The sequence below is a fragment of the Coptis chinensis genome, chromosome 4, assembly GCF_015680905.1.
Source record: "Coptis chinensis isolate HL-2020 chromosome 4, ASM1568090v1, whole genome shotgun sequence".
In the NCBI taxonomy this organism is placed as follows: Eukaryota; Viridiplantae; Streptophyta; class Magnoliopsida; order Ranunculales; family Ranunculaceae; genus Coptis; species Coptis chinensis.
In genome coordinates, this window is record NC_141459.1 from 28,651,391 (window position 1) to 28,667,989 (window position 16,599).

The following is a 16,599-nucleotide window of genomic DNA, read 5'->3' on the forward strand; positions in this document are numbered from 1 at the left end:
ATTACATGATTTCCATCTATGGATCTGTATAATCTCAATCATCACACACTTGCACAGTATACTTTCATTTCATTTACTTGGTACAGTAAAGATGGAGTAGATACCCCTTTGCAGTGGGCGTCCTATATTGGTTAGGAATGATATTTCCTAAGTAGGATGAGGTTGATTTCACGTAATATATTGTGGAAGACTTTTCCTTAAACACACTCTGATCACCATGTTTTGGAGAAAGAAGATATTTTTATTTGAGAATTCTGCTTATAAAAGATGTGTTTGGTTAAATCTGTGGGTTCCGTTGGCATTTTTGTTGCCTTTGTGCAACAAGAACTTACATGTAATTTTATAACTTGTTAACTTGATTTGATCACTTGGGTTGTTCTAAATGTTTGTAATGTTGTTTGTTTTGTTGAAATCTGAGGTTGTGTAGTAGTTATACTTGTTGGGCTTGTTTAAATTTGTGTTATTTTTTACTTTTACATATTGTATGTACATGGGCACGTGTGGGGTTAGTAGTATGGATCTGGGTTGCAGCTTCATGTTGTGTATGTATGTGTTTGTAGGAGCCTGGTCGTTGAATTTGTGTGTTCACGCTGTGTGTAGTTTGGCAGTTGTTTGTAATTTGTTTTGTAGTGTGTATATGGACTGTTTTTTCTTACTTAAAAGTTTTGATTTTTTTCTAGCTACTTAGTCCTAGGAGCTGAGGTCTCAAAATCCCAACATTTTGTGGGATGGGACAAGTTTTTTTGTGGTGGCAGGCTAACTGATATGCATTTTTAGAAACTATGAATACTTTTCTTATTGGGACTGTCATTTTGGTCACATATTTCCTTTCCCTTTTCCTCTTTGAAAGTTTCTTGATATCATCTTTACTTGTTGGTCTTGTAATATGATATAGCATGTTCATCGTTACTTGAGAGTTGATCATTAGTTGTTGTCACCATATATAGATGAGTAAAGGTACCATTTCTGGAAAAGTACATGCAAATTGGAATGACAACCTTGATGTGATCTTTTCGGATGAGGTGGTTAAGGAGACTTTAGATGGTAATGTCACTCAAAATGGGTTCACCAAAGTCGGTTGGAATAATATATTGAAAGACTTCAACGAGAAGTCACAATGTGACTATAATATGGATCAAGTAAGTAACCGCTTGAATAATTTGAAGTCAAAATACAAAGTTGCAGAGGCACTTACTAGTTTATCTGGTTTTGGGTGGGATCCGACTACTTGTGTGTTCACCGCTAGCAGTGTTGTTTGGGATGAATACTTGAAGGTACGTAATGTTTATTGGAAAATTTATATCCATATCTGGAAGATTTTGATGTTATTAGACTATTAATAAAAAGAATGTACACAGGCACATCTAGATGCAGAATGCTTTAAAAAATCACCCTTTCCCCTGTATGATCATATGGCTTTTCTATGTGATGGAAAAATTGCTGAAGGAAAATTTCGGAAGTCGTACCACCGACAACCAAATCAAGAACGGGTTTCGATCGACATACTTGAAGACACACAAAAGGTCGGGCAAATGGTGAGTCTTTGCCTTTACAGGATGAGCCAGTTATACAAAAAGAAGAGTCTGTGCATTCACCTGATCACGAGCGAAGTGTTATTAAAGATGCAAACAAGGGAAGAGAAACAACTAATGTTAAGCAAAAGGCTTCCAATATTAGTGAATTGTCTGAAGCTGTAACAGAGCTAGCTGAGGCACATCGGTTTAGGGCATCTTATTTTCGATCGGTTGATGATCCTTATGGCTTGATCATATGTATTACTACGCTAGAGGAATTAGAAGGCATTGAAGAAGAAAAGATCTATGATGCAATAGAATTGTTTGAAAAATCTCATGCTAGGGAAGCATTTATGTCTCTTAAGCCACATCGTCGTTTAAATTGGCTAAGGAGGGAGCTTTCTCGACCAACTATGGTTTAGAGGCTCTCTTAATTATGTTATATATGTTTAGAACGATTGTGACGTTCCATCTTTTTACTATTTAAGTTTAGTCGTGTGTTGAGCTGGAAGAATCTTCCTTTTTGATGATTTAGATATTATGATGTCTATGTTCATTTGGGATTTTAGTTGGTTTGAACGTCTTGGGAAAATTCTCTGTCTAGTGGGTTTTTCAGTTTCTTCTTCCCCTTTTTTTTGCTTTATTAATTGATGCATGTTTGTTTAGTATGATATATGAAAGTGATGTTAATATCATCATATATGAGACATGCTACATCTTAGATATATGATGCAGTGTGTTTCCTGTCAGTGAAAAAATACTTGTGACTTGAACCTCTTTCCTGTCAGAGATCTCTCTTGTAACTCGCCATTCACTTGTGATCCTATTTGTTTTTTTTTTATTAAATCTGATGGTAGTTGACTCATGGGAGGGGGTTGGCCTTGGTTTCTCATGAAGCAAAGTGTAATTGAGTTGTTTAGTGTATGTGGATGTTGTTCACGCCATTGCATCTTGTAGAATAGGTGATCTGTCCCTCAAGACACTAAATTTATGAAGCTCTCTTTGGTTTGTCTCGTCATGTATTAAATTGTATTTCCTTATTCATCTGCTTGCTATAATTGTGAGATTCTAAAGATGGAATCACATGCACAGAACATACACCACCTTAATTATACCTTTGATTAATTGATTCTTTTTTACATCATCAATATGTACACATTAATGTGACTTCTTCATATCAAATTAAACGAACAAGACATATTGGTAAGTATATTTCTCCTTCCAATCTCCCCCCATTCCTCTATCCTAGCCATCAAACTCACTTTATTAATTTATTTAAGTTTCATGTCATTCTCTTGATATAACACATGACATGAAATGTGAATGAACTAGTAAGTAGTAATATCATATGTGGTGTGAAAAGAATACGAACTTGTCGTGATGCTGTATTCTTATGATGAGCATATGTTGTATGTTATTGAATAATGATGAGTATTCTTAATAGGTGAGATATTTTTCAATTATGGATTTCGATGATGAGCTAGATGAAATTGAAGAACACCTCATAGAACAGGTGATTGCGTATGCTATTGGTATAATTGGAAGGCGCTTTGACAAGCAACCTTGTAATGATTCTATGCTTAGTGGTGGTGCCTATATGAATGAGGTTTTAGAGGGGCACAATGATCGATGCCGCAGAATGTTCCATATGGATAAGCCTGTTTTTGTGAAGTTTTGCAAAATTCTCAAAGATAAAGAGTTGCTACAAGATTCTTTTACTATTAGTGTACGAGAACAAGTAGGAATGTTTTTATATACTATGGGTCACTGTGCGTCAAATCGGATTTTTCAAGAACGATTTCAGCATTCCGGTGAAACAATTAGCCGCCATTTTCACAATGTTCTAAATGTAGTTTTATCCTTATTAAAAGAGTTCATTCACCCTCCTACAACTAATATGCCTCCTAAGACTCAAAATAATGAAAGGTTTTTTCCTTTTTTCAAGGTAATTTATAAACATTGTTTTTAGTTTAAAGTCATGTGTTTTTTATTTGGTATTATGTATCTGACATAATTGACTATTTGAAAATTATAGGATTGCATTGGGGCTTTGGATGGTACTCACATACCTGCTAATCTTCCACTAAATCAGCAAGTTAGCTTTCGTAATAGGAAAAACGATATCACACAAAATGTTTTGGTGGCTTGTACTTTTGACATGCAAATTTGCTATGTATACGCCGGTTAGGAAGGCTCCACAGCTGATGCACGTGTGCTAAAATCTACACTAGAAGACCCATATGCTAGATTTCCTCACCCACCTGAAGGTATATACATTTATGTTGATTTCTAATTTATTTCATATGCATTCCACGTTATCATATAATTATTTACTTACTTCTAATTTTGTTCTTGAACTAGGCAAGTATTATGTTGTTGATGCTGGGTATGCAAATACAAAAGGGTTTTTGGCTCCTTATCGAGGAGTTCAATATCATTTGCAAGATTATAGAGGGAGCAAAAATCCACCAAGAACTAAAGAAGAGTTGTATAACCATAGACATTCATCTCTTAGAAATGTCATCGAGCGTTGTTTTGGAGTTCTTAAATCTCAATTTCTGATACTTAAATTTGCGCCAGCCTATCCATTTGAGACGCAACGTGATATTGTATTTGTAGCTTGTGTGTTACATAACTACATTCGTCTGGAAGGAAAAAATGATTGGATTTTCACTAGGTATGAAAATATGGCAGATGAAAACGTCCCAAGTGAAGAAAATGACCAAGTGGAGGTGGTTGCATCACGACCAAGTGCGCGTGTTCAAAGAGTTAACCAACGCCAAGCTTCATTACTAAGGGATTCAATTGCACACAACTTATGGAGTGCAAGAGATTGAGTGTATTACTGATCAATCAATTTAATGATATGGGGTTGTTTTTAACTTTTATATAACTTGAACAGTTTGTAATAACTTTTTTTATTGTATTATCTGAGCAAGTTCAGTTTATTAAGATTGACTATTTTTTCACGCACAAATTTGGACTTTAAATAAATACGTTTGGTTCCTATTTTTTAAGAAAAAAATTTTTTTTTTTAAAAATAGCTTTTAAGAAAAATCTCAACCAAACATGTTTATTCAAAAACTGTTTTTAGAATAAATATTTTTTCAAAAAAACACTTTTTGAGAAAAACTGATTTTTTGAAAAAATGGGATCCAAACAACCACTTACTCTCCAAATCACTTTAGATTTTCCAGAAATTTCCAAACTTTCTAACCCACCTCAAGTTTGTGAAAAGTAAAGGGAAAACAACCATATTAGTCAAATAAGTGGGAACTTAATATGGCATAAAACAGGGTAACTTGAATCCTAGTTTTGTTGTATGTCACTCAATGTGCTTCGAATTAAAATCAACGGTGGAATAACGATTTTCTCCTACTTTCTTTTAGGATTTTCTTTGTATTTTCCACCAATCCCACCATTATATTCAGCAAGAAAACAAAAGGAAGGAGAAGAAGAAGTAGTAGTTTTAGAGGAATGGGAACTTTTTCACTTCGAGTGGAGTTGAAAATGAAAGACAGGATTGTGGAGTGTTCAGTTTCATGGATGACTTAGCTTATTAACTCAAGCCAACTCCGATCAGATCCAGACCAACTCCGATCATTTTATATAGGAAGATGTTTTCTGATCCGGTCAGCTAATTAATTCAATCACTTTCTTTCACCATCTTTAGGGTCTCCAGAATTGTCTATTCCTATTGATTTTCCAGCTTCTACTATCTTTTCTTCTTAATAAAGTTTGTAGTGGAGGTGTATCTTTTGTTTGTGTGTGATTGTATCAGCGGTAATTTGGGGAGGAAATTAATGAGTTCTGACGAGATACAAATTGCTTTGCAGAAAGGAAACTAGGCCTTATTTAATCAATTTTCAGCTTGTTTGTTGGGGATGAATCGATGTAGAGAGGGGATTTCCATTGATAGCTAGGATTTTTCTTGCAATGAATTGTTAGTTTTTTCTCGAATTTATTGTCTGAGCTCATGAAACACCAATTTTGGATGCTTTTGCTGCAGTATCGATCAGAGACAGAAACAGTACTCAAATTTTAGTTCCAATCAATCTGCGAATATCATTTTGATAAGCCTTTTGGATGGTGGTAAAAAAGTGATTGAATGTTTATTTCCTCCGAGTTCGAGAAGTTGGTTGTGACCTATGTTTTGATTCCTTCTGAGTTTCAATCGGTTTAGTACTTTGTGGTTTCTTGTTCAAGGATTTGAGTTGTATAGTTGCAGGTTTTGATTTTGTCTTGGTGGATTTTCTTGTTGCAAGATTACTTGGTCAGTAGGGGTGTACGCAGCTGGCACAGAGAAGAGTAACAACAGTAGAGTTAGGGCAACAGTTGGTGAGGAGTCTATCAGTTACCAGGTAGTGAATAGGGAAAGGGTGGCCTCCCAGAATGGGCCACCACAGATATAATGTTGTTGTGGAATTGCCAGGGAATGGGCACCTCCTCGGTAGTTTTGACTCTAAAGGACCTGGTCCGAAGGGAGAATCCGGACCTCATCTTTTTGGTAGAAACTAAGGCGGATAACAACAAGGTAAAGACATTATAGAAGACTCTCTCCTATCCAAATTCATATGTGGTCGAGGCTATGGGCAGAAGCGGTGGACTAGCTATTTTCTATAAGGATAATATTTCTCTGACATCATTGGAACATCTCATAATGTGGTTGTAACGCCCGTATTTAAAATACATATTTATTTATTTAGTAATTAATTAATTAATTAATTTAAAATTTGTTGGACTGGATTTGGGATATGTGGGCCTGATTTCTGGGCCCGAGTCTATGTTGGGCTTAAGTTTCAAACCCAGGTATATATTTATTTTTTTTCCAGAGAATATGGTTTTTAAGATTAAAATAAAAAAAAAATAAAAATGGAGGCAGAGATAAAAGCTCACTTGCTAGAGTGTTGGAGCGCGACGATTCGGACTAGGGAAAAATTCGTGGAGCTTTTAATTAAGTGAGTAGTTATGTTTTTTCTTTTTATCGAAACTAGAGTTTTACGTCTACTAATAAAAACATTTATTGTCGAGTTTTTCTTCCGCTCAGTTTTTGTTCTCTTTTTACTATGTCGTTATTTTTCTCTCATCATATTGAATGGCAAACTCGTTAAATGCTATGTGTTGTTTTCTTTAATTACTAAAACTCTAGAAGTTGATTTGTTGAACTGTTGGAGCTTGAAAGGCCGTTAATGGCGTCGCCAAGAATCGTTCTACTAGTATTTGTTTAAACTCTTTGGCTGTAGGGTGAACTTTTATTGTTGTGGTATGGTTGAAGAATGTTTGATTATTATTGTAAAGTGTTGGGCATGTGAATTGAGGTTTGGTTGGGTTCTGTCGAAGCTTGGGTAAGCTGTTAATGGCGGTGCGAGTCAGAAATCGTTAGGACTACTAATCGAAATTTGCAGGTGGTCATAACTAGGTGTTTGGGGTTGAACCAACAGTTGGGGGTTGTGAGTGAGTGCTGGAGAGTGTTGTTGCAGGTGAAAGAAGATCGTTAATTGCAGCGCGATCTAGTGTGGAGGAAGGGTTCGATCAAATTTATATGGTAGTTGTTTTGGTTGTATGAGAATTGATTGTAGGGGGTATGGTTGAGTGTTGTAGAGTGGGGGTCGAAGGCTGTTAATGGCGAGAATTCCCGTGATCTAGTTGGTTGAAGAATTTTGAATTCAAGAATTGAGTTTTTCGATTTTGTTAAAGTAGTGGGGGTTTTTCCCCTCATCATTTTCGGTTATGTTTGGAGGGGTGATGAGTGGAGGTTGTGGTGGCTGATTTGGTGGCTTGTGGAACTGCTGAAGTTGAGGGAGATGACCGGTTGGGCCTTGGGCTGAAACCTATTAGTGGGGCTTGGGCCTTAGTTGGTTTTCCTTTGGGCCAGTTCTATTTTGTTAGTGTTGGGCCGAAATTAACCTTTTGTTTTGGGCCAGATTAGATTAGTTTCCTTGGGCCAATTTGGTTAGTTTGTTTTGGGCCAAACCACATTAGTTATTTTGGGCCGTTCTATTTTATTTTCTTTGGGCCGAATCACTTAATTGTTTGGGGCCAGTCCATTGGACTTAATATAGATCCAAATGGGGTCTTTAAATATGTAGACTTTTGAGTTTTGGTTTTGGGCTTTGATTGTGGACTGTTGACTGTTTAATTAAGCTACGTTTTTATATATTAAATTGTATGAACAAATCAAATGTTAAAATGGTGCGGAAGCCTGCATAATTGGTTAGTCATTATCTAAAAATATTTGACGTTGATGTTGTGTATTTTTGACAAGTGACGAGATTGAAATGTTAGGAGACATAATATTCCTAAAACGCTATAAAAAGGTTATGCGACACGCTTGGAGAAATTGCGATATTATGCGGTATGTGGAAATTGTTGTTATGTTAAATGATATCATATGTTATGATATCTATTAAATGCAATATCTTTGAGAAATTTATATAAACGCTCCATATATTATTATATATGTGAGATGCTACTATGAGGTAGTATAGTATTTGTGGATATTTTCCCACGGGATTGTGGCTTAGTGCAATAATATATTGGCACGTGATATAGTGAAATGATTATGAGATATAAATGTATGACACCGGAATAAATTACATAACAAAAATCTTAGAACCTAGCTACCACAACTCATGTGATTTGGCCCTTGTGATGGGCGTATGTGATATGATTGGCCTTTCTGGCGTTTCAGTGAATCTGAATGGCCCTTCGGGCGTAAGTAATTTGATTGGCCCTTCTGGTGTTTCAGTAATTCTGAATGGCCCTTCTGGCGTAACTGAATAGTGGCTTGATTATTCCGTTCGCAAAATTAGAACGAGACGCGCGATATTTTATGCCGAATAGTGGCAGTACTCACCTAATGGCTTTCGTGTGAGGGTTACCTGGTATGCGATATCCCGCTTAGGGTAGCTACGCACGGAGTGGTTCATTATGTGAGGGGAGGCATGTGAATGTACATATTCGGCGTTGGGTAGCGATTGTGGTAGCCAGGGAAACTAGATAAGACATAGATACGACGTGATTTTAGGGACACGCAAAGAAAGCCTTAAATAATATAATTATGGTAATATGTTGGTTAATGATATATCTTTAAATATATGATTGTATATGGTTTTGCAGAAGGGTGGGTCAAACTAATTACTTGTGCAGAGACGACCCACTCTATAATTGAGCATGAAATACGGTAAATATAGATTATGCTTGGCTGGTTATTAGTTTAGTTAGAACTTAAGGCGCCTCAGTGGAGGAACTAAATGCCTTTGTATTATTGTTAGGAAGCTGTTAATGGCGGCGAGAATTCCCAGATCTAGTTGGTTGAAGAATTTTGAATTCAAGAATTGAGTTTTTCGATTTTGTTAAAGTAGTGGGGGTTTTTCCCCTCATCATTTTCGGTTATGTTTGGAGGGGTGATGAGTGGAGGTTGTGGTGGCTGATTTGGTGGCTTGTGGAACTGCTGAAGTTGAGGGAGATGACCGGTTGGGCCTTGGGCTGAAACCTATTAGTGGGGCTTGGGCCTTAGTTGGTTTTCCTTTGGGCCAGTTCTATTTTGTTAGTGTTGGGCCGAAATTAACCTTTTGTTTTGGGCCAGATTAGATTAGTTTCCTTGGGCCAATTTGGTTAGTTTGTTTTAGGCCAAACCACATTAGTTATTTTGGGCCGATCTATTTTATTTTCTTTGGGCCGAATCACTTAATTGTTTGGGGCCAGTCCATAGGACTTAATATAGATCCAAATGGGGTCTTTAAATATGTAGACTTTTGAGTTTTGGTTTTGGGCTTTGATTGTGGACTGTTGACTGTTTAATTAAGCTACGTTTTTATATATTAAATTGTATGAACAAATCAAATGCTAAAATGGTGCGGAAGCCTGCATAATTGGTTAGTCATTATCTAAGAAAGATTTGACGTTGATGTTGTGTATTTTTGACAAGTGACGAGATTGAAATGTTAGGAGACATAATATTCCTAAAACGCTATAAAAAGGTTATGCGACACGCTTGGAGAAATTGCGATATTATGCGGTATGTGGAAATTGTTGTTATGTTAAATGATATCATATGTTATGATATCTATTAAATGCAATATCTTTGAGAAATTTATATAAACGCTCCATATATTATTATATATGTGAGATGCTACTATGAGGTAGTATAGTATTTGTGGATATTTTCCCACGGGATTGTGGATTAGTGCAATAATATATTGGCACGTGATATAGTGAAATGATTATGAGATATAAATGTATGACACCGGAATAAATTACATAACAAAAATCTTAGAACCTAGCTACCACAACTCATGTGATTTGGCCCTTGTGATGGGCGTATGTGATATGATTGGCCTTTCTGGCGTTTCAGTGAATCTGAATGGCCCTTCGGGCGTAAGTAATTTGATTGGCCCTTCTGGTGTTTCAGTAATTCTGAATGCCCTTAAAAGAATGAATAGTGGCTTGATTATTCCGTTAAAAAATTAGAACGAGACGCGATATTTTATGCCGAATAGTGGCAATTACTCACCTAATGGCTTTCCGTGTGAGGGTTACTTGGTATCGATATCCCGCTTAGGGTAGCTACGCACCGGAGTGGTTCATTATGTGAGGGGGCATGTGAATGTACATATTCGGCGTTGGGTAGCGATTGTGGTAGCCAGGGAAACTAGATAAGACATAGATACGACGTGATTTTAGGGACACGCAAAGAAAGCCTTAAATAATATAATTATGGTAATATGTTGGTTAATGATATATCTTTAAATATATGATTGTATATGGTTTTGCAGAAGGGTGGGTCAAACTAATTACTTGTGCAGAGACGACCCACTCTATAATTGAGCATGAAATACGGTAAATATAGATTATGCTTGGCTGGTTATTAGTTTAGTTAGAACTTAAGGCGCCTCAGTGGAGGAACTAAATGCCTTTGTATTATTGTTAGGAAGCTAAGGCACCTCAATGGAGGAACTACATGCCTTATTTATTTTTCGTATGGTTTGTTGTGTGGTTAGTGGGAAGTTAAGGCGCCTCAGTGGAGGAACTACCTGCCTTAATTTTTTGGTAATTAAAAATGTTGCATTAGTCGTTGGAAGTTAAGGTGCCTCGGTGGAGGAACTAAATGCCTTATGGATTGTGTATATATATGTATAAGTATAATTTATATTTTAGGGCTACTCACACCAGCATTGTTTGTAATGCTGACCCGATTTGCATGTTTGTTTATCGGGTGTATTCATTAAATTAACATAGTTGATAAGTCTTGACAGGTTTCATATTGAAGAAGGTTGGTTGCTGCTTGGTTTGCATTAACGTCGCATTCAGGATATGTTTTGTTTTCCCTTAAGGTGTAATAGACTTTAGTTTAGACAAATGTTGTTTTATATTTTCAGTTGTAATTATAACTAAAAAGGGTTGAAAGGAGATTTGTAACTTAATCGGATTTGTGAATTTTTGTAATGAAGAGGACTTTTGTTTATTTGAAATTTTTTATTGGTTTTTAATTATCCGCGTATTTAAATTGATTATGGGTTTTTAGGAGTTGAAAGTGCATCACACCTCGAAAATCGAAGAGTCGGGAACAAATATTATTTTTTCCGAATTCTCTCGAAATTCGGGGTGTGATAGTAAGGTAACAAGTAAACTCACTAATTACCTTACCAGTTATGACTGGTATATTACTCTAGTATATGGACACCCTATTGCAAATAGAAGAAGATTAATATGGGATCATCTTAGAACTGTTAAAGGCTACTGTGATGGTCCCTGGCTCTTATGAGGGGATTTCAATGCTATTCTTAGTACCGATGAAAAATTGGGAGGGGCTAAGGTTAATCTAAAAGCTATGTCTGAGTTCCAGGAGCTGACTTGTGATCTTGAGCCCATTGATTTAGGCTTTACTGGTCTTAAATATACTTGGTGCAATAATATAATAGGAAAGGCTAATATCAAGGAAAGGCTTAATCGTGCTTTAGCCAATGTAGATTGGTTTAATATTTTTCCACAAGCTTTCCTTCAACACATCCCAAATGGGGCTTCTGATCATCTCATTTTATCCTTAAATCTCATAAAAAAATCCTCCCAACAAAAAAGACCTTTTAAATTCCAAGAGATGTGGTTAAGAGATGCTTCTCTCAGTAATGTCATCACTAATTCCTAGAACATGGTTGTTTCAGGCTCTCCTTCTTTTGTTCTCAATTCTAAACTCTCCAAGCTTCAGAGAGACCTGGCTACATGGAATACTCATACTTTTGGTAATATTTTTCTTCAAATGAGGAAGTGTGAGAGAAAACTTGCAGAAGTGAATGATATGATCTTCCTCCTACCCCAGAAAACACCCTTTCTATTATTAGTTTGAGAGCTTTTCTTGAAGAATTATTGTTGAGAGAAGAGGGGTATTGGAGGCAAAATTCTAGAAACACAAGAATTAAGAGTGGAGATAAGAATACAAAGTTTTTTTTCATACTTATGCATCTTTTAGAAGAAAGAAGAACTCTATCAATAGATTGTTATTGGAGAGAGGTGAATGGCCTAACGACCCAATAGAGATAGAGAATGAAATAATATCCTTCTATTCTGAACTCTTCACCTCTTCACAACCTTCTGTCAATGAAGATATCATTTCTCTGTTCCACCCATGTATAATTGAAGTTGATAACACCAATCTTACTGCCATACCTTCTCCATCAGAGATTCATAAAGTAGTGATAAAAAATGAGTAGCCTAAAAGCTCCAGGGCCTGATGGCTTTCAACCTTTGTTCTATAAGAAATTCTGGAAGGTGGTAGGTAAGGAAGTTATAAGTGTGGTTCAAAATTTCTTTAGAAATGGGCAGTTTGGGTCTTCTCTCAACAAAACCTTTATCTCTCTCATACCTAAACTTGCCAATCCCTCTAAGATTCAACAGTTTCAACCTATTAGTCTTTGCAATGTAACTTATAAAGTCATATAAAAAATTCTTGCTAATAGGTTAAAACCTCTTCTTGTCAAGTTCATATCCCCCCATCAAGGAGTGTTTATTTGCCCCAAACAGAGATATTGGAGATAATGTAGGGGTTGTTCATGAGGCTATGCATAAACTGAATTCTATGAAGAAACATAAACAATGGTGGTGTGCTACTAAGTTAGACATGGCCAAGGCCTATGATAGGGTGGAGTGGCCCTTTATAGCTCAAATTCTCCATAAACTAGGCTTCTCAACTAAGTGGTGTCAGTTGATTGATTTTTGTATGTCCACAATTCAGTATAATGTTCTCTTCAATGACATTCCTCTTCAGACCATCACACCATCAAGAGGCATTAGGCAAGGTGACCCACTGTCACCTTACCTCTTCATCATTGTAGCTGAAGCTCTTTCCGGACTTTTCAATAAAGCTGAACTCTCTCACTCCATTTCTAGTCTTAAAATAGCTAGAAGAGCTCCAGGCATTACTCATATGATGTATGCAGATGACTTAATAGTGTTCAGTAAAGTCACCCTCCAAGAAGTTTCAAATGTCAATGACATTCTCCAAGTGTACTGTGAGGCTTCTGGACAAGCTATAAACCTGGAGAAATCTACCATTTCATTTAGCCCCAATGTCCACCAAAACCATCAAAAACTCCTGAAAGACCATCTCATGATTAAAGATATGAATCTCAAGAATTTCTATCTTGGTTCTCCCTTGAAATTCTCTAAGTAAAAAAATCAAGATTTCTCTTTTCTCATTGACAAAGTGTCCGCTGCCATTGAAGGATGGCAAGCTAGTCTTTTATCTCAGGTAGGAAGGACAACTCTTATAAAGACTGTGGCCCAAGCCATCCCCATTTATTCTCTTTCCTCCTTTGCTCTATCTTCTGGCACTACCTCTAAACTGGATAAACTCTGTAGAGATTTCTGGTGGAGGGGTAGTAGAATAAGTAAGAGTGTGCATCTATGCAAATGGGATTCATTCTATATGCCAGGAAAAAAAAGTGAATGTGGACTTGGGCTAAGACTTTTCAAACATTAAACTTGGCTTTGTTGTCCAAGTTATATTGGAAGATTATTAATAGGGAAGCATCAATCTGGAGGAGTATAATGTTGGCCAAGTATGGCAAATATCTCAAACCTTTTTCTGAGTCTTCTCTCCCAAGCAATGCCTCTTATATGATGAGAAGCATTAGCAAAGCTAAGGAGATCATTACTAAAGGTTAAGCATATAGCATTGGAGATGGCAAAAATGTTGATTTCTGGAATGATTGTTGGGTTCCTATGAAGAATAGATATGTGGCACCTGGAGAGATGGCAGAGAACATAATATAAGGCATTTATAAGGTACAAGATGCCATGCTGGACTATGGGGGATGGAATGATGAAGTTTTAAACCAACTACTGCCCCTCTTAAATCAGCCATCCAAACTATCCACCCTAGAATCACTATACAGGATAATTTGGTCTGGTTAAGTGATAGAAAAGGTTTGTTTTCTACTAAGTTTGCTTAACACCTCTCAGTTGAACTTAGTAGAAACAAGAAGGATATGCCAGGTCAATCCTCAAGCTATAGCAGTCAGAGAAATCTCACATGTCTGGAAACTATGACCTATTCCTGCTAGAGTCCAGCTTTTCACCTGGAAGATTCTCAAAAACATTATACCCACCAATGAAAATCTCATTAAACACCACCTGAATATATAACCCATGTGTTGTCTTTGTGGCAACACTTTAGAGGACTCTAATCACATCTTCTTCCTTTGTGAATGGACTAGAGGAATATGGTTTAACTCCCCACTTAATCTTAGAGTAGATGATAATGATTTTGACCCTGGAGATTGGTTTGAATCATGCTTGAAACTTGAGAAGTCTGATATGGTAAATGAACCTTCTAAGCTGACTTTGTTTATTGCAATTCTGGATGCCATCTGGCAAGCCAGAAATATTCTTCTATTCAGTAACATCAGACCCTCACCTGAATCAGTTCTGCAACATGCCTCCTCTATAAACAGATGTTGGTTTAATGCCTATGAGGACTCTAATCCACAGGAGGAACCACCTGACCTGACACAAGAGAGTGTTCCTAAGGGGTTTGCATGGCTTCCGCCTCCACCTGGATGGGTCAAACTGAACTTTGATGCAACTTTTAAACTTTGTAACTCTATTGCTCATATTGTTGTAATAGTCAGGGATTCTAGTGGGGGTCCGACTGGAGGATGTGCAAAACTAGTAAAAGCCTCTTCTGCAATGGAAGTTGGAGCCTTGGCTCTCAAGATGGTTGTTCTATATGCAAAGCAGAGAAGTTGGAGAGCTGTTATTATAGAAGGTGATGCGAAGGAAGTGATAGAAATATGCACCAAAGACACTGTCAGCAATGTGAAATGGATATGGAGAGCCATTCTATGTAATATTTTAGTTAATTTGAACGTTTTTTATTATGTTTTTTTTAGATATACCCGTAGAACTTGTAATTTTATTGCTCATAAAGCAGATGAGTGGGCATGGAAAAGGGGTATAGTCTCTGAGGAAGAACTAGGTGCTGACTTTATCTTTTTCAGTTTCATGAAATGAATTAGGTGCCCGTGAATCACGGGCAACCACCATAAAAAAAAAAAAAAAAAAAAAAAAAAAAAAAAAAAAAAAAAAAAATGTAATTTCAATAGCATTCACAACATCAGATGACCATCAGATTTCTGCCCTCATATTGAAATTATAAATTAAAAGGCCTCCAATATAGTCTTACATGCATGTTTGATGCTTACAACACTCCGTATTATAACCAAGTTTGGTAGTGGGTTTAATTGCAAAAACATGCAATGTACTATGGTCTATTTAACATTTGTATCAACATACTATTTTTTATAACAGTTATATCAATGTACTAATTGCGAATTAACAATTTTAGCAATCCGTTAAAATCTGTCAGTTAAGTGCTGACATTGCATTTTTAAAATCATTTTCTTGTTTTTTTTTTTTTTTTTTTTCATTTTCTTGTACAAATTTTTTAGTCCATTTAGATCTAATCTAATCTAATGGCCATTGTTCCTTAAGTTCATCATCTTCTTCTACACCTTCAAATTAGAAAAACCACCATTAAAAAAACCCAAATCCACATTAGACCCACCCCCCATTTTCTCCCTCCCTCTCCTCTCTCTCTATCCCAATTTCAAATTATCCCACTCCAACAACCATCTCTCTTCACGCGAAACCGCCTTGATTTGATTGATTGTTTGAGAGTGAATATTTTTTTTTTGGGTTTTCTATTTTGTTGAGTTTCATTGATTTAATATCTACTGTAATTAGGGTAGTGTTTATGCTTGATTTGATTAAGTGTTTCTTTTGATGTTGAGATTTTAATTCTATTATTTATTTTGTATTGTTGATTGAATTTATACCTAACTTGTTTTTCTCATTTTGCAGGAAGATTTATGTTATTGTTACCAAGGCCGAAAATATCGGCCGATATATTTATATATCGGCGATATATTTCAGTTTTTGAGGTACACGATATGGAGATATTAAGATATTTCAGATGGATATATAAATACAATTTTAAACCAATATATATCAGGTTTTCCAATATATCGATATATATCAACCGATATATTCGACAGATCCGATATATATTGTTGACTTAGTTGATTTTGATCGATATTTGACCGATTTTTTTATTAAAATTTTTGACATTTCTGATATATCAACTTACCCAAAAAAAATTGACTAATCAACAAAAAAAAATTGGGATGATATATCAACCGATATATCCGATATATTTTGGTTTTTAACCCCTCCGATATATCGTTCGAAATGGAAATTTTGGGCCCTGGTTGTTACTAATTGAAGCTTTGGTTTTCATTTTGTAAGAAGATGAAGAACAAATAGTGGCCATTAGAATAGATTAGATCTAAATGGCCTAAAAAATTTGTACAAGAAAATGAAAAAAAAAACAAGAAAATGATTTTAAAAATGCCATGTCAAAACTTAACTGACGGATTTTAACGGATTGCTAAAATTGTTAACTCACAATTAGTGCATTGATATAATTGTTACAAAAAATAGTATGTTGATACAAGTGTTAAATGGACCATAGTACATTGCATGTTACTGTAATTAAACCAAAAAGTAAAACCAATAAGGCAAACTTGTA

At 35.9% G+C, this 16,599-nt stretch overlaps 3 protein-coding genes across 3 annotated transcripts; all 3 read left to right on the plus strand.

The window, feature by feature from the left end:
• Positions 1 to 947: 947 nt before the first annotated feature.
• On the plus strand, positions 948 to 1,936 carry LOC147503041 (L10-interacting MYB domain-containing protein-like). Its single transcript, XM_086604694.1, has 2 exons — positions 948 to 1,274; positions 1,556 to 1,936. Exons 1-2 carry the CDS (start codon positions 948 to 950, stop codon positions 1,934 to 1,936), a joined length of 708 nt encoding a protein of 235 aa, XP_086460820.1.
• A 1,040-nt stretch (positions 1,937 to 2,976) lies between these two features.
• On the plus strand, positions 2,977 to 4,351 carry LOC147503042 (uncharacterized). Its single transcript, XM_086604695.1, has 4 exons — positions 2,977 to 3,459; positions 3,550 to 3,609; positions 3,703 to 3,781; positions 3,876 to 4,351. Exons 1-4 carry the CDS (start codon positions 2,977 to 2,979, stop codon positions 4,349 to 4,351), a joined length of 1,098 nt encoding a protein of 365 aa, XP_086460821.1.
• A 9,808-nt stretch (positions 4,352 to 14,159) lies between these two features.
• On the plus strand, positions 14,160 to 15,023 carry LOC147503043 (uncharacterized). Its single transcript, XM_086604696.1, has 2 exons — positions 14,160 to 14,856; positions 14,944 to 15,023. Exons 1-2 carry the CDS (start codon positions 14,160 to 14,162, stop codon positions 15,021 to 15,023), a joined length of 777 nt encoding a protein of 258 aa, XP_086460822.1.
• The last annotated feature ends 1,576 nt before the right edge of the window (positions 15,024 to 16,599 follow it).